This window comes from Triturus cristatus, chromosome 3_2 (assembly GCF_964204655.1).
Source record: "Triturus cristatus chromosome 3_2, aTriCri1.1, whole genome shotgun sequence".
Lineage (NCBI taxonomy): Eukaryota > Metazoa > Chordata > Amphibia > Caudata > Salamandridae > Triturus > Triturus cristatus.
The window spans coordinates 810,875,078-810,891,673 of NC_140584.1; the positions used below are offsets into that span (position 1 = coordinate 810,875,078).

The 16,596-nt window shown below is 43.3% G+C and overlaps 1 protein-coding gene across 1 annotated transcript in view; it reads right to left on the reverse strand.

Moving 5' to 3' along the window:
* Positions 1-16,596, reverse strand: part of LOC146858189 (cyclic nucleotide-binding domain-containing protein 2-like) — a 397,706-nt gene that overhangs the window by 287,373 nt on the left and 93,737 nt on the right. Inside the window, exon 3 of the mRNA XM_085648957.1 lies at positions 5,385-5,536. Within this exon, the coding sequence (XP_085505083.1) occupies positions 5,385-5,536 (152 nt within the window). The remainder of the gene's footprint in view (positions 1-5,384; positions 5,537-16,596) is intronic.

The window sequence follows — 16,596 nt, forward strand, 5'->3', positions numbered from 1 at the left end:
GCCTACCCACACAAGTGAGATACCATTTTTATCGGGAGACCTGGGGGAACACTGGGTGGTAGGAAATTTGTGTCAGCCCGGTGATCCCAGAACTTTCCCACACAAAAATGTGTGAAAAAAGTGATCGTTTCAACTAAATTTGAGGTCTGCAGGCGATTCTGGGAAAGAAACCATTGGGGGATCCACCCAAGTCATACCTCTCTGCAATCCCCCTGGTGTCTAGTTTTCAGAAATGTGTGGGTTTGGTAGGTTTCCCTAGCTGGCTGCCGAGCATTGGGCCAAAAACCTAGGTGAACCCCCTCGCAAAACCAGGTCGTTTTGTGATAGGCAATTTTGATGCCTCCTCAATACGTTTTGGGCCCTGGCCTGTCGCGGGTACTTGAGCCACCCACACAAGTGACACACCATTTTTATCAGGAGACCTGGGGGAATGTTGGGTGGTAGGAAATTTGTGTCAGACCGGTGATCCCACAACTTTCCCACAAAAAAAAATATGTGGAAAAGGTGATTTTTTTCAGCTAAATTTGAGGTTTGCAGGGGATTCTGGGTAATATAATGTTGGGGGATCCACACAAGCCATACCGCCCTGCAATCCTCTGGGTCTCTAGTTTTCAGAAATGTGTGAGTTTGGTAGGTTTTCCTAGCTGGCCGCCGAACACGGGGACAAAACCCAGGTGACCCCCCTTGCAAAACCAGGTCGTTTTGTGATAGGCAATTTTGATGTCTTCTCAATACGTTTTGGGCCCTTTCGTGTCACGAGCACTAGGCCTACCCACAAAAGTGAGGTACCATTTTCTCAGAAGACTTTGGGGAACGCAGGGTGGATGGAATTTTGTGGATCCACACAGATTCCAGAAGTTTCCACCACAGAAATGTGAGGGAAATGTGTTTTATAAGTTTTGAGGTTTGCCAGGGATTCTGGGTAACATAACCTGTGAGAGCCAGACACGTCACCCCATCCTAGATTCCCCTGGCTGTCTAGTTTTAAAAACTGTATACGTTTGCTAGGTTTCCCTAGGCACCAACAGAGCTAGAGTTCAAATTCCACAGCTAGGCATTTTGCAAAACAAGGGTCAATTTTCACTGTGAAAATGTGATGTGTCCACATTGCATATTGGGCCGTTTCCTGTCGCAGGCACTAGGCATACCCACAAAAGTGAGGTACCATTTTTCTCGGAAGACTTTGGGAAATGCGGGGTGGGTTGAATTTTTGGGATCCATCAGATCCCAGAACTTTCCACCACAAAAACATGAGGAAAATGTGTTTTTGTGGACACATTTTGAGGTTTGAAAGGGATTCTGGGTAACAGAACCTGGTGAGAGCCAGACAAGTCGCCCCGTCCTACATTCCCCTGGGTATCTAGTTTTCAAAAATGTATATGTTTGCTAGGTTTCTCTAGGCGCCGGTAGAGCTAGGGTTCAAAATCTACAGCTAGGCATTTTGCAAAAAAAAGGGTCCATTTTCACTGTGAAAATGTGATGTGTCCATGTTGCGTTTTGGGCTGTTTCCTGTCGAATTTTGTGGATCCACGCAGATCCCAGAACTTTCCGCCACAGAAATGTGAGGAAAATTTGCTTTTTGGGACAAATTCTGAGGTTTGCAAGGGATTCTGGGTAGCAGAACCTGGTGAGAGCCAGAGAAGTTGGCCCATCCTGGATTCCCCTGGTTGTCTAGTTTTCAAAAATGTATAAGTTTGCTAGGATTCCCTAGGTGCCGGCAGAGCTAGGGTTCACAATCTACAGCTCGGCAGTTTAAAAAAAAAGGGTCAGTTTTCACTGTGAAAATGTGATGTGTCCATGTCGTATTTTGGGCCGTTTCCTGTCACAGGCACTAGGCATACCCACAAAAGTGAGGTACCATTTTTCTCGGAAAACTTTGCGAAATGTGGGGTGGGTGGATTTTTGTGGATCCATGCAGTTTCCAGAACTTTCCACCACAGAAATGTGAGGAAAATGTGTTTTTTTAAACAGATTTTGAGGTTTGCAAGTGATTCTGGGTAACATTTGGTGCCTTCCAAATGTAAGACAATGTGTAAAAAAGAAGTCACTTTGAAAAATGACCTATAATTCACATGATGGTATAGGTACCCACAATTTAGAAGATGTGCAAATATCTACTGTTTCTAAACTCTATATTTTGTTCCCATTTCAGAAATACATAGGTGACTTTCATTCTGATTTTTCCCTGATTATATTTACCCAAATGAATTGCTATATACCCGGTACACAATAAAAAACACTGCAAGACGCTGCTCAGTTAGTGGCTCTGTGTTCCTTGGGTTCTTGGTGAACCTACAAGTCCTATATATCCCCACAACCAGAAGAGTCCAGCAGATGTCATGGTATATTGCTTTAAAACATCTGTCATACATAGTAGAAGTTACAGGTGAAAACGTTGGCACAAATGGCTGTTTTTTTTTAACTCACTTTCAATTTTTTCTATTTTCAACTGTTAGTTTCTATACGAAAACCTTGAAGAATCTACACAAATGACCCCTTGCTGAATTTAAAATGTTGTCTACTTTTCAGAAATGTATAGCTTTCCAGGATACATCATTGCTTCCATACTCATTTTGACAATTAACTGGAAGGAGGTTGAAAGCACAAAAAATAGGCTATGTCCCAGAATAATGCCCAAACTGTGTAAACAAATTTCGATTTTCTAACAAAAGTCTGCTTGTCCCTAAAAGCTGGGAAGATGGTAAAAAAAAAATTACTTCCCACCCTTTACCCCTATAAACCCCACAACCCGCACATAAAATTAATAACAGAATTCCCATAATGAATTTTTAATAAATTAATTATTATCAATTATCAACTAATTATCAATTAATCGAAAATAAATTACTTCCCACCCTTTACCCCTATAAACACCAAAACGTGCACCTAATGTTAATTACACAATCACCATAACTAATTACTAATCAATTAACTAATATTAATTAACAATCAATTATTAATTATTTAATAATACATTACTTTACACAATTAACACTATAACATATCAATTAAATAAATATTAATAAATAAAAAATAATCATTAATTTAATATAGTTACATTACTTCCCACCCTATTCCCCTATAAACCCACAACCCTCTCCAGAACTAAAAAAAACACAAAATTCTATTAAAATAATATTAATATTGACTAAAAATGTAACACACATATTAAAAAATATAAACAATTATTAATCAACAAATAAAATCACATATATGTAATATTTATACTTAAAAACATAACACTAATTAAACAATTGATATTTTAAACAGCTATATTTTTTGCAAATTAAGTTAAACACTTTAATATTTTTAAAATCAATATTTCTTACCTTAAATCGATATTCTTGACCACGATATTCTTGAGGTCGATATTTCTCATTCAAGATATTTAGGACTCGATATTTCTGTCAGTCGACATTAAAAACTCGGTATTTTGTCTGCACACCTTATTCGATTAAGCTCCAAACTTCCAGATATCTTTTATCCAATTCAGTTTTCCATGTAACCACATCTATTAGATCTACCTTCACAGCTAATATTATCGTCCCCTGACTAACTTTGGAAGTTTGCTTTCCATTCAAATCATTGTTGTTATGCTCCTTTAACCATTGCTCTAAATTCTGAAAATCAAATATGTGCTGACTCTCAGAGGTTCCCTTTTGTGCAGGGCTGTCTTGAGGCATACATTTCTAGCATTTGGAAGTTTCCCATATGGGGGAATCCTTACCTGCCAGTCCTGAAAAAGGACCTTATGGGTCTAAAATCCATTCTGTAGTGCAGAGAAGGATCTGCACTGGCTGCACATGGTGAGGTCACATTCATTGGAATCAACGGGACATATTGTAATCTCTGATTGTCTGGTCCTCTTTTTGGTACCTTACTTAGCTTCTGTAGAAGCAGGCATTTTCTGACTCATTTCCTGCAGGATTAGGGTCGTACATTGGGACTATAAGTCCAATGGTAATCGGTATTGTAAGATCATCCGGAAGTACTGAAGCCAAATTAGTACTACCATTTCCCAACGCTACAGTCTGTGTCACACCAGTTTATATACCTCTACAACACCAGGACAAGAAGCAATCAGTGCTGAACCACTTCCAGAACTACTAGTAAGACTTGCATTTCCCGCTTACTGTTTTCATCTGATTGTATGGAGGTGGACATTCAGCTAACAGTCCATCCATAAGGCTGTCACTTGCATCATGGCTGTTAGTTTCATCACTATCACGGTCTACATTTCACTCTTTCTCCTTCTTCTTTTCCTTTCTCCTTTCAAGGTTAAAGTGCATCAAATAATTCTCTTTGACGAACATGGGCACACTATCTTTTCCTACTCTGCTTTAGCACGGGAAACCCTAAATTAAAGCATTTGGGTAAGGGCATAATCAGAAGGAAGAAAGGTGTCAGTAGCCAGAGTCTTCAGTAGAAGGCACTCCAATAATGGGTCATGTAGCATAAAACTGCACAAGCAAAAGTATAGGTCTGCTTTGAGTGAAGACCTAAAATAGACTCCTGTCCCTCTCTACGTTCAGCATAATATCAATTACAGTCACAGTAGGTATCCCATGTGGTCTCCTACCATAAATGCCCATCACTTCATCACAACTGGATAGTTTTGCCACCTTTCCCACATCTGCAAGTTACAATCCGCCTGACATTGGTCATTCTTCCCCTCTTCCCATGAGAACTCGCCTCCTTACTCGTTACCATGCTTCTTGCTACCAAATCTCACATTCTCATACCTTATTATCTAGAGAAACAAACCCTCCTATTCTACTCTAATGAGGCTACTTTCTCATACCTGTAGTGGAAACAAAATGCAAGGCAAAATACATTCTGCAAAGAAAGTCAAATACGATTCACATGTTAAGTCTCTAACATGTGCATGTACTGCATTTGCTTCACAAGGCCAACACCTTGGGGAAGTTAACAAGTGCACAGGGTTACAAAATACGTGCACTTTCCCACACATTCAATAAATGTAGTCTTTAATACATGCATAAAGAATTGCAAAAATTTCAGTTCATAAGCACCTGCATCAATTCATGTTATACAATAAATGGTTAACCCTTACTTTACAATATCTCAGATGGGATCAAGATTAAACTTCTTCAGAATCAACAAAATCAATGCATGTCGCATGCAACGCCTTCATCTCATGATCTATTGCTGCATGCAACGTGGTTTGGTACTTGAAGGGAAAAAAGCTATGGTTGTATAGCATTCCTTGGGTAAAGGCAGGATGGATATGGTCATTAATCCATTAGGTGTCTTGCTGCACACCATCAATTATGGTATGGCACCTAACAACCCATATACAACATTATGGCACACAAAGTAGCTCTGACAGGGTTAAGTTATATGTTAAGAAATGTAGGAATTACCTAAAGAAGTCACAACGGTACTTCAGTTCTTTTGCCTGCTCCACATCTAACTTATTGGCAAAAAAATCTTCTTTGTCTACAGCAAGCAGTTCTGTGTCCTCCATGCAGACGACTGTGGCATTTCTATGTGAACCCTGCATCAGGGCAACTTCCTAAAAAAGAGGGGGAGGAAAGCAGGAAAAAATAGCTATCTTATTTCGCAAATCACCATTTATCCTTATCAGTATTTCTACATTGTTGTTACCTCAGATTTGTGCTGATCAATTAAAAGAATCTGCTTAGTGGAATTTTCTTCAACTTGAATCAAGTATAACATAGGAAATGTCCCTCATTCAGTCACAGGGCATGGTGTAGGGTTGTTTGGTAATGGAAAATCCTCTGATTTTTGGAGGAAGTGGTAAATCGGGGAGATAATCTACTGGTAGCATTTCTTCAATCAGTCAATCCATACAGTGCAGAAAAGTCCATGGTAGAATCTCGGCTGGATTTCACCAGTGGACTCCTGGAGTTCCTGGAGGAGTTACTTGGAAAATGTTGAGAAGGCTGACAATGTGTCTCTTCCCTTTCTGCCCACGTTTTTGTTTTTCTTAATAAACTACTCACAGCTTCCCTTCCCAAAGAGCTTACAATTAAAGACAGGAAAGAGTGGCTGGCCTGTGTGGAGATAAATACACAAAGGTGCTAAAGTGTATCAAACCAGCCCGAGAGACGTGACAAGGAATATAGAAACTCTGTCCATGAACATGGTTTAAAACAGGGGCTAAAACAGCAAATCATTGATCCTGGGCTTTTCATTGGCCAGAACATGGTGATACACCAAACGGTGCAGCAGGAGCATCACCTGAGATGCAGATCTGCATATCCAACAGGCAGGTTCGTAACCATGTGGGGGGGAGGGGGGGGCAATCACCCAAGAAACCTGCAACTTTCTGCTGGAGGAGCTGAGAACTTTTGTTTCTGATACAGGATCGCAGGGTGTGTCTCTGCAGAATGAGTTAGCCCGAAGGAGAGCCCAGTAGTAGCTGTCTAATGGAAGATTTGCCCAGGGATTGGACCAACCAAGAAACCACAGGCGACATGTACATTGTGGAGAATTTGAGGAAGATCGGCACTGTGGGAGATCCATGGTGAGTGTCTATGTCTATGTGCATGTTCCTCGCCGCCTTCTTCCCAAAAAGAATCTGGGGGGATGGGCTCTCATCTTGTTTAGGTGCAGGGACTTTGCTTGGGCATATGTCTATCAGTGCAACTTTTACTAATCACAACTGGGACTGCACTGAGAATATAAGAAGGCTGGGCTTGGCGATCACTGATGTGGCGTGTCACGAGAGAGGGACTATGCTAACACAAGCACCGATTAGGTAAATGGCCCAGAATTACACTAGATTTTTGACGTGGAAGGGGATTATAACTGAACTGAGGTACACATCCGAATATTAGAGAAAGGCATAGTTCAGGAATGGAGAACTGCAAGGTGGACCTTGTTTTAGACGAAAGCCAAATTACTCAATCTTTGTGATATATTTCCTGCCTAATGTTCTCACAAGGATTTAGATATTCCTGTATTGCTACTAGTGCATTTGAGTAATATTGTGGTCTGTGTAGTTTAAAGACCTTTCTTATAAGGACAAAGCATTGGCTGGACAATCTATTTCTTCAGCTGGATTTTGTGAGTCACTGTGTTTCAAATCTCTAACCCCCACGCAATTGTCCCTGAGTAAACCTTACACAATCTGCCTAACTTCCCTGAAAGTCAAGTGCTAAAGGAAAAACTTGGTGCTCACTGTACAAAGTCAAAATAGGTCAGCCCAGGGTCAACAGAGGCAAAACTGACTCAATCACCTTGATTGAAACTAAATAACCCCTGGATGTATCTTGGCTCCTGAGCAGGCTCTGACACCAAGCACAAATAGGTCTTGTCAGTTATATCTGCTGACACGTTCAATTAAACACGGAGACGTTTTTTTTAAAAACATGTTTTGGGGGGCATGGCAAAGATGGCGACCAAGTAGGACGTGGAACTCGGTCTCTCATCCTCGATGCCACCCAGCTTCCCCAGCAGTCTGTCTAGCTGTGGCAGGGATAGAGACTGAGGCACACAGAGCAGCTGAGGGGCCGCGTATGGTCGGCTGATGTCGGGGGCGCTTTATTCCCCAGCAAGAGGAGAGAGGCGAAGGCCTGCAAGAGTGGGCCCAGTGAGTCAGAGCACTGCGCACTGAATGCTAATTGGCTGTCGAGTGTCTGTCTACATTCGAAACCAGGAACTGTTGGCAGCCATTTTGTGCCTCGGTACAAGCGAGGCTGAAGAAGTAAGGGGAATAAGTGTTTAAAACATATAAAGGGGGCAGGATAGAAATACTCTGACCCTCTAGTGTTGCTCAGGGGGTCCCATAAGGACCCCCTGGGGCCCCCCTTTTTTTTTTAAATCAGCAAAATGCACGCAGGGTGCGCGGATCCAGACGAAAACATTTAAAAACCCGAAGCGCGGACTTCCGCGCTTCGTTAATAATTAGCCCCCGGGTGGCCCAAATCCCGGGGGCAAATTGGTTATATTTTAAGAGAAGGAGGGTGGCTGCGTGGCCCCCCTCCTGGAGCCCTCGAAGGCCCATGGGACCGCCACCCCCCAGGGCCGGCTCCTACAGTGTCCTGGGGTGCCCACCCCCAGGACACTCTTGTTTGCTATGAGAGGGCGGGAGTCTCCCGTCCTCCCATAGCAAACTTCGTTAGGATTTTGAAAGAGAGAGCAGGGAAACCTGCTCTCTCTTTCAAAATCCAAACGATATTGCTTTTCCACACGGGGAGCTGCATGTCAGCAGCTCTCCATGTGGAAAAGCAAAGCAGGCTCCCGAAGGACGCGGGGAGCCGGCTGGGACCGTGGGGGCGTTGGGGCTCCCCCCACGGTCTCCAACGTTTTTTTATAAGCCCTGGGGGATGGGGTCCCCGGGGATAATAAAAATTTGTGATAGGGGCTATTTTTTTTTTACGGTAAAATTAGGAGTCGCGCATCCTAACGCGTTTGGGGCACGGGTCCACACGCGTTGGGTGCGCGGTTCCTAACGCGTTGGGTGCGCGGATCCAAGGAAAAAAAACTGCAATTTTTGGGAGATAAACATCTAGCTTAGGTGTTTTGAGTGGCTCTAAAAAGAGCTGTTGTGTTCATTGAGAGTTTTTGGTACTTATAAATAAGTACCTATACAGAGTTTAAAGTTGTTGAGAAAGACTTTGTTTCCTTCATCAGTAAAGTGTACTCCATCTCTTGCATATTAAAGCGCAGATTGTTATTGTATATGGACCCCATTCTATAGTCTCGGAGAAAAGCAGAAACAGATTTATTCACATGTTTCCTAGCTTTCTCAATCTGTGGACAAAAATTATTGGACCAGTTCCACTTCTGCCTTTGGCATATGTTAGAATACACAAAGGCAGTTTTGGGAAAAAGTGAAAACAATTCTGCAAAGATGTCCTTCATAAGCATTTCCAGACCTACCCCAGTCAAAGTGCCTAGGTCATTGCCACCACAGTGCACTATTCTGAGGTCAGGGTGTTGGATATGCATAAAGGTTTTTACCAATGGCATCAATTGGTGCCACTTTAACCCTCTCTGTCCAATCCATTTAATGTCTACATTTGGCAAACCTAGGTCTTTTTGAATGCCTTTGTTTCTGCATACCTTTGGCTCCAGAAAATATAGCTGTGTCCCACAATCCACACTCTAAGCATCTTGAAGGGAGGTCTGGATGCACTCAGATGGTCTCTGTAAATGAAATGGCAGTTTGAAAAGTAAGATTTTTCCAAAATGGTGGCTAAGATGCAGTTTTGAAAAAAAACAAGAAATCATTGGTTGTTTGACAACCTTCCACACTGAAAGGTAGGGTGCATGTTTCTGTTTTTTAAACGCATGATTCTTATTGGTTAACAAAAAGTGCGTGAAAGGAACATTATATATGATAAGCTGATATGTTGAAAAGTCAAGCACACTTGCTGTTTTGATTAGCAGCATTGTGTGCTGAACTTGTGACCTGTGTGCTCAGTTCAGTGTTCCATGACCCGTTTCTATGGTAACAGGTAGAAGACAGATTGGGGGTAGGGTTCAAATTTATGTCATTTGGAAAGGGTTGAAATGTGTATTTGCTTTTGAATTTATGTGGGAAGGAATGTGATTTGATGTTTACATGTATATGTGTGGAAAATGAGAGGGAAACTTTGCCATTCTCTGGTTTTGCTGACAGGTGCACAGTGCAGAGATTCTGTATAAGAAAATCTGGTGTGTGACTGATATCTGGTGTGTGACTAATATACTTCTTAATCTACACAACAACTTGAAAGGTGAGTTATTTAATTGTGAGGGGATGTATGTAGACTATTTTGATTTTAATCAGACTAATGTATTTCTCCTGATAAAGTGTAGGGAGTACTTTTTTTTGTCTATAATCTTATTGACAGTGTGTGTGCATGTAGAAACCATTCTGTGATAAGCATTTGTGTTTTTCATGTGTTTGCAGACAGATAACTGTGCTGTTTTTATATTTTGGTACAATTAGAAACCAGTCTTTGTTTATGAATTTGCAAAATGACTGAGGCTTTGATACTAAAGTGCAGTACTTACATATGTAGATTGAGTGCAATCCCCTTACCCCTTGCACAGTAGTGAATGAGGTTTGGTAAACTCCTAGGGATAGTGTTGCTTGTCTAGAATCATACTGTGAGTCTGTGTGCATTTGGGAACCACTGTGAGAGAAGCATTTGGTAACATTATGTATTTGCTGACAGATAAGTGTTTTAAAACCTGTCATGTTGTCAAGTTTTAGTAGGATTAGAAGCCAGTGTTTGCTTATGGATTGATAGAATGAGTCAGGCTTTGACACTAAAGTGCATTAAATATGTAGATTGTGTACAGTACTCTTACGCCTTCTACACTACTGAATGAGTTTTGGTAAACTCCTATTATAGTGCTGCTTGCCTAAAATCACACTGTGAGTTTGTGTGCATTTGGGTAAGATTGTGAGACAAGGTTTTGGTAACATCATGTATTTGCTGACAGATAACTGTTTTAAAACCTGTATTGTTGTCAAGTTTTAGTAGCATTAGAAGCCAGTCTTTGCTTATACTTTGATTAACCCCTTGAGTGCCCCGCCCTTTCCACGCCCTGTGCCGGGCGTTTCATTAGCGGGCGGGGCTCATGACGAGATAGTCTCGTCATGGGCACAGCGCAACCGCGGCCCATGACGAGACCATCTCGTCATGGGCACTCAAGGGGTTAAATGAGTCAGGTATTGACACTAAAGTGGAGTCCTGAAATATGTAGGTTGTGCACAGTACCGTTACCCTTTCCACAGTAGTGAATGAGTTTTGGTAAACTCCTAGAGATAGTGTTGCTCGTCTAGAATCACACTGTGAGTCTGGCCAGGCCCATAGGAATGAACTGGAGATTGCATGAGCAATTTGCGAGTACCAGTAGGTACTCGCAAATTGCTCATGCAATTTCAAGGGTGCAAGGGTATCAAAATAACACCCTATTGCACCCTTGAAATTGATCTGTGCACATATGTTGCACACACACATACCCTAAGGGCATGTGTGTGCGCAACATGAAACTTTTGAAAAATGCACAAAAGTGCATTTTTCAAAGTTTTTGCAAATTACCATGAAGTTCAACTTCATGGTAATTTGCTCCCCCTATTAGCGAAATCGCTAATTTTTTTACTTTAATGCATTGCATTTAAGGAATCTCAGTTTGGGATTCCTTAAATGCAATTGCAATTTAAGTTTTCCTTTGATGCATGTGCCTGCTAGCGTTTTAACCATCGACACACTTGTGCTTCATGGCTATAGTTTCTTAGTCAGTTTTTATATAAAATGTGTTTTTATAGTAATAGAATAATGTGAATTTGAAAGTTATTAATATACTTTTATTTGTGATTCTTTTTTACAGATACTGTTTTTCAATGTTAAAATAGAGAAATCATGCCTGAAAAAAAAAAGTAAAAGAAAAGAACAGAGAATTACTTGAAGAAAAGTCAACCACACGTATTGATTGTACAAGATAATGTGGCTAAAAAGAAAAAATCTTCTGGTAAGATCACAAAGCATTTTATTAAAAATGTTTGTAGGAGGAAACAGAATGTACACTAAATCCACTGTGAATGTCTCAACTAGAAAAGAAATTCAAAATAAGAGGAAAAGCAAAAAAACAAATATTCAGTCAAAGGAGACTATGGGCCTCATGTAGGTAGCCAAATACCGGTCGGTAACGGCCGATTTTCGGTAAATATGCCGTTACCGACCGGTATTCAGACAAGTGAGATGTAGGAGTCCAAAAACCACTTTTCGGTAAATATGAGGCGGTAAATACCGATTCATATTTACCGAATTCCAAAATACCGAATCAGATTTACCGAATACATAATTAACGAATCGGTAAATATGAAGTGGTAAATATGAAGTGGTAAAAATTAAAATGACATGTAGGAGCACTCGGTAATTAAGAAATCCAAGAAAATCGGTAAATAAGAGTCGGTAATTAACACGGATTGAAAGCAGGTGGTAACCATCAACAGTGCAGATAAGCAATCCCAAAATGCAACAGCGTGGACAACATGGCCGCTATGTACGTCATTGCAAGGCGCCTACGTCTACAGGCAGCAGGACTGAGGGTTTGGCGACGGGAGGAACGCATCTACAGACAGCGCATCACACTATTCCAGCTGACTGATGCAGAGATACATGAGAGGTACAGGCTACACCCCGAAACCATCATGGACTTAATCAGGGACCTTCACCCACTCCTGGACCAGCCAATAAGAAGGGCGCACGCCATACCCCCACATGTGCAGGTGCTCTGCAGCCTACATCTGCTGGCATCCGGCAGTTATCAGGTGGTGATAGCTGCGGTGGGTGGGGTAACCCAGAGTTGCCTGTCACGTTTCTTCAGGAAGTTCCTGGATGCCATGATGCAGAGAATGCACCACTACATAAGCTTCCCAAACACACAGGCTGCACTGCAGAAAACAAAAACAGACTTTTATCACATGGCACAGTTCCCCCATGTCATCGGCTGTATTGATGGTACACACATCCCAATCTGTCCACCAGCTGACACAGAGCACATCTACAGGAACAGGAAGTCCACCCACTCCATCAATGTGCAGGTGATCTGTGATGCAGGGAACATCATCACAGATATTGTTGCAAAGTTTCCTGGGAGCACCCACGACTCTTACATCTTCCAGAATAGTGGGATCTACACACGACTGAGTGCCGGAGAATTCGGAGAGGGATACCTGCTAGGTAAGTAACAGTGACGCCCCTTGAAACCTGCAAATCATAGTGTATAGAGGCATGTTACTGATGGTTCCCTTTTACTCATCTAGGCGACAGTGCATATGCATGCCGGTCATTCATCCTCACTCCCTACCTACACCCAGCAACCCAGAGTGAGAGACGATACAACGTGGCACACAAAACAACACGCAATGTGGTGGAGCGCACGTTTGGACTACTGAAGAGCAGGTTCCGCTGCCTGCACAAGAGCGGAGGCGCACGCCAGTACAAACCCATCACCTGCTGCAAGATTATTGCCACTTGTGCAATGCTGCACAACCTTGCCACGAAAAAAGGTACAGATGTGGAACTAACATATTTTGAGGACAACGAGGATGAGTCAGGCCAGCCAGAGGGCAACGCAGCTAGAGTGCCAACTGCAATCGATGGGAGAGAGAGACGGGCAGAGATCACATGCAACTATTTCTGAGTAAGTGAGGGGACACAGCGAGTTGTGAGAAGTCATGACGTAGTTTTAATGTGGCACCACGCCATGAACACATGAACAAGCCAATCTGGCAATATCCCATCTATACAAGGAGTAAGTCCAGGGTTACGTCACCCAATGGGAAGTGGCTAGGCAGGGCTACATCAATGTTTGCGCATACGCGCTGCAGTGGTGGATTGCACGGCCTGTGCATCCTCACTAGAGCCAACCCCAAGCCGCCTGCTGCTCCTGCGTGCTTCTGGGACGGGGGGTGTGATGCTGCTCCTGCTGCTGGTGTCGATGCTCTCCGCAGCATCCCCTGCAGCAGTTGTCGACGCCTGACTAGTCAATAGCACCCCTAGTGCACTTGTCACCTGCACCATCCCCCGAGACAGGTCGCTGCAGCACTGTGTTAGGCCCTCCTGCATCGTCACAGAGCGCCGGCACAGTAGAGAAGTCGCAGTTGCCAGACGGTTGAGTGCCCTGCTGGTAGTGTCCCTTCTCTGGCGTTCCCGGCGCCGTGCTTCGATGTCAGCATCTAATTTGCTGCACAACTGCTGGATTGACTGGGACATGTCCCGAATGCCCGCAGCCATGCCGCTAATGTTATTGTCCATGTTGACTAATGTTGTTTTCATCACCCGCATGTGCCTCTGGACTGACATGACTGCCTTTGATTGCAGGCGCTGTTGTTTCAACATTTGGCCCTCGAGACCCAAGAAGACACCATGGCCGTCAAGGGGTGCTGGTGGACTCTGGACACGCGACCTGCGGCGCCCTCTTGCTCCCGTCTGTGCTGCCTGTGAGGTGTGGGGCACAGTGGCATGGCTCCCTTCCTGGGGCCTGGTGCGGTCTTCTGGGCCCATGCTGTCGTCTGACGAGGTGTCTAGGGCTCGTAGCCTGGCTGCTGGACGCCTCCTCATTCTCACACCTGCAAGCGGAGATGTGGCCGGTGATTCGAACATGAGTGGCGATGCTGGCACTGGTTGAGGTGATGCTGGCTCTCGGTGAGGTGATGCTGGCTCTCGGTGAGGTGATGCTGGCTCTGGGTGCGGCGAGGCTGGCTGTGTTGGTGGTGCGGCTGCCAGTGGGCCTGCTCCCTGGTCTGAACTTGTGCTGGCTAGAGGTGATATTTGTGGCCGGTGTGCCGTCTCTCCTGCAGCATGCCCTGTCCTGCATGATGTCACATCTGTGGACAGAAATACAACATTGGCTCAGTGTCCCCGAAGGGCTGCATTGCAAGCGTCACAATAAATCATTTCACATTCCAAAATGTCCTCTGTCTCCTTGTGCCTCGAGTGCGTGACATGCCTTGTTGCCCTGTAACATTTACGTCATGGTTAGTGTTACCCTGACTACATCTCCCGGAATGCATTGCCTGTCTGCACTGACCTGTGTGGACTGCAGTGTGATTCTCGTTTCACGATGGGGGATGTGGGATAGGGGGGGGCTACATTGCTGTGCTTTCGTCTTACCTTGGTGTGTTGCGGCTCTGGCAGAGCTGTCGGCGTCCCCAAGACCCACGACGCTCTCTTGCTCGATTGTGGCCGCCACCAGCTCCTCCAGTTCGGTGAGGGCAGGTGCCCTGTTGGTTCCACCTCCGGTCTGGCTGGCCTCCTTCTAGATGTCGCCCATCTTCCTCTTGGTTACAATCCTCAGGTCATACCAGCGCTTTTTGAGGACCTCAATGTCCCTGTGGGTCACTCCCACAGCATTGACCTGCGCCTGGATGGCCAGCCATATGTTGCGCTTTTCAGCCTCAGGCACTTGCAGGGATTGCCTTCCAAACAGCTTCTGGTGCTGCTTCACCACCTCCTCCACCAGCACCTGGAGTTCCTTGGGGCTAAATTTCAGCTTCCTCCTCCTTTCCCCTCCGTCTCTCTGTGTTCTCTGGCTGGACATGCTGTTCGTTTTCCCGCTCGCACAGGCAACGGCTCCCTGCCTCTCCTCTGCACTCAAAGCCTCTCCAGGGTCGGCTAATTATGTACACCTGCCTGGGTGTGGCCACTTCCTGGTTGGGTGGGCTGTCGTTGCACAGGATTAGCTGTTTCGTCAAGTCATGTGATTTTATTTACCGAATCCGTACATACCGATTCGGTATTTTCCGATTCGGTAAATACCACCTCGGTATTTACCGATTCGGTAAATACCACCTCGGTATTTACCGATTCGGTGAATTCCGATTCGTGATTACCGAATGTTACCGAATCGGTAACTTTTACCGAATTTTTACCTACATATAACTTACCGATTCTAATTTACCGATTCGGTACGGCTCGGTATTTAAGAACCGGTAAAATTTATTTACCTACATGAGGCCCAAAGTGTGCTAAAAGAAGGCAAAATCAGTATAAGGAATTACGAAAAAAAGTTTTTTTTAGAAGAGAGTAGTACATAATTTGCTGAAAGATGTGAAGAAATATAAAAAGAGAGCTCTATTTTATAATAAGAAGAAGCATATTGAAAACATTATTGAAAAGGCTTTTGAAGTAAAAAGGAAACTATTCATTTTAGTATTAAACAGAGTTCGAACACTAGATAAACCAATTAATTTAATGAAGGCCAAAAGTAGGAGGAAAAGAGTAATTAATAGAAAAAAATGTGTGACACTTTTTGGGGAGAATGGAAACACAGTTCTAGTTCAGAGCCTTTCTTTAATGAAGAGAGTTATTTACAGAGCAAAAAATTAGTGTTTGCAGTTGACACCACTGGTAGAGGTTACGAAGTTAGAGATGGTTGTCCACTTGAGAAAGAGAAAATGGTTGAAAGAAATGCAGAAGAAGTGATAGCTGATGAAGTTCTAGGGAGACGTCCTAAACACCCAGTGTATACATGGGATTGCAGTAGTATTTGTAGTGTACGACAGGAATCTATTGATAAATTATGTAGTTTTTTACGAGCATATACTAAAAAAAGTGTTATACAAAAGATTAAGGTGTTGCAAGGACTAGACCCTTGCAGAGTGAGAAAAAATACTGGTTTGCAAGGTCATTCTCTGGCTTGTCTTTCTAGGAAAGTTTGTGAAAGTGTTTTTCACCATTTCAGGATGCTGGCAGTACATCATACTCAAATGCGGAAGTTAGTGAGAAGATAGTATTATGCGAAAAGTCCAGCACTAAAGTTAAATGAGTTGAACAGTGCTCTTTTGCGTGGCTCAGTATCAGATGTGAAGAAGGTTTGGGAGGATATTGAGTTTTGTTACTTTGGTCCTCAGCAAGAGAGTGGAGAAACTGTGACATTAGTAGAAGAAAATGTTGAAGACAATGTAGAACCTGTGATTACAAAACATTTTGAGGATGAAATCACAAAGTTTAAGGTAATTTCAGGTGAAAGACCAAATGTTTCTTGTATTTGTTGTCAGCGAACTCACTATAAAAATCAGACTAAGGGTGTCAATCTGTATTTAAAAAGTGAAATAGAAGATAATGATAAGTGGATGGAATTTGCAACTTATTTGCTGGTAGA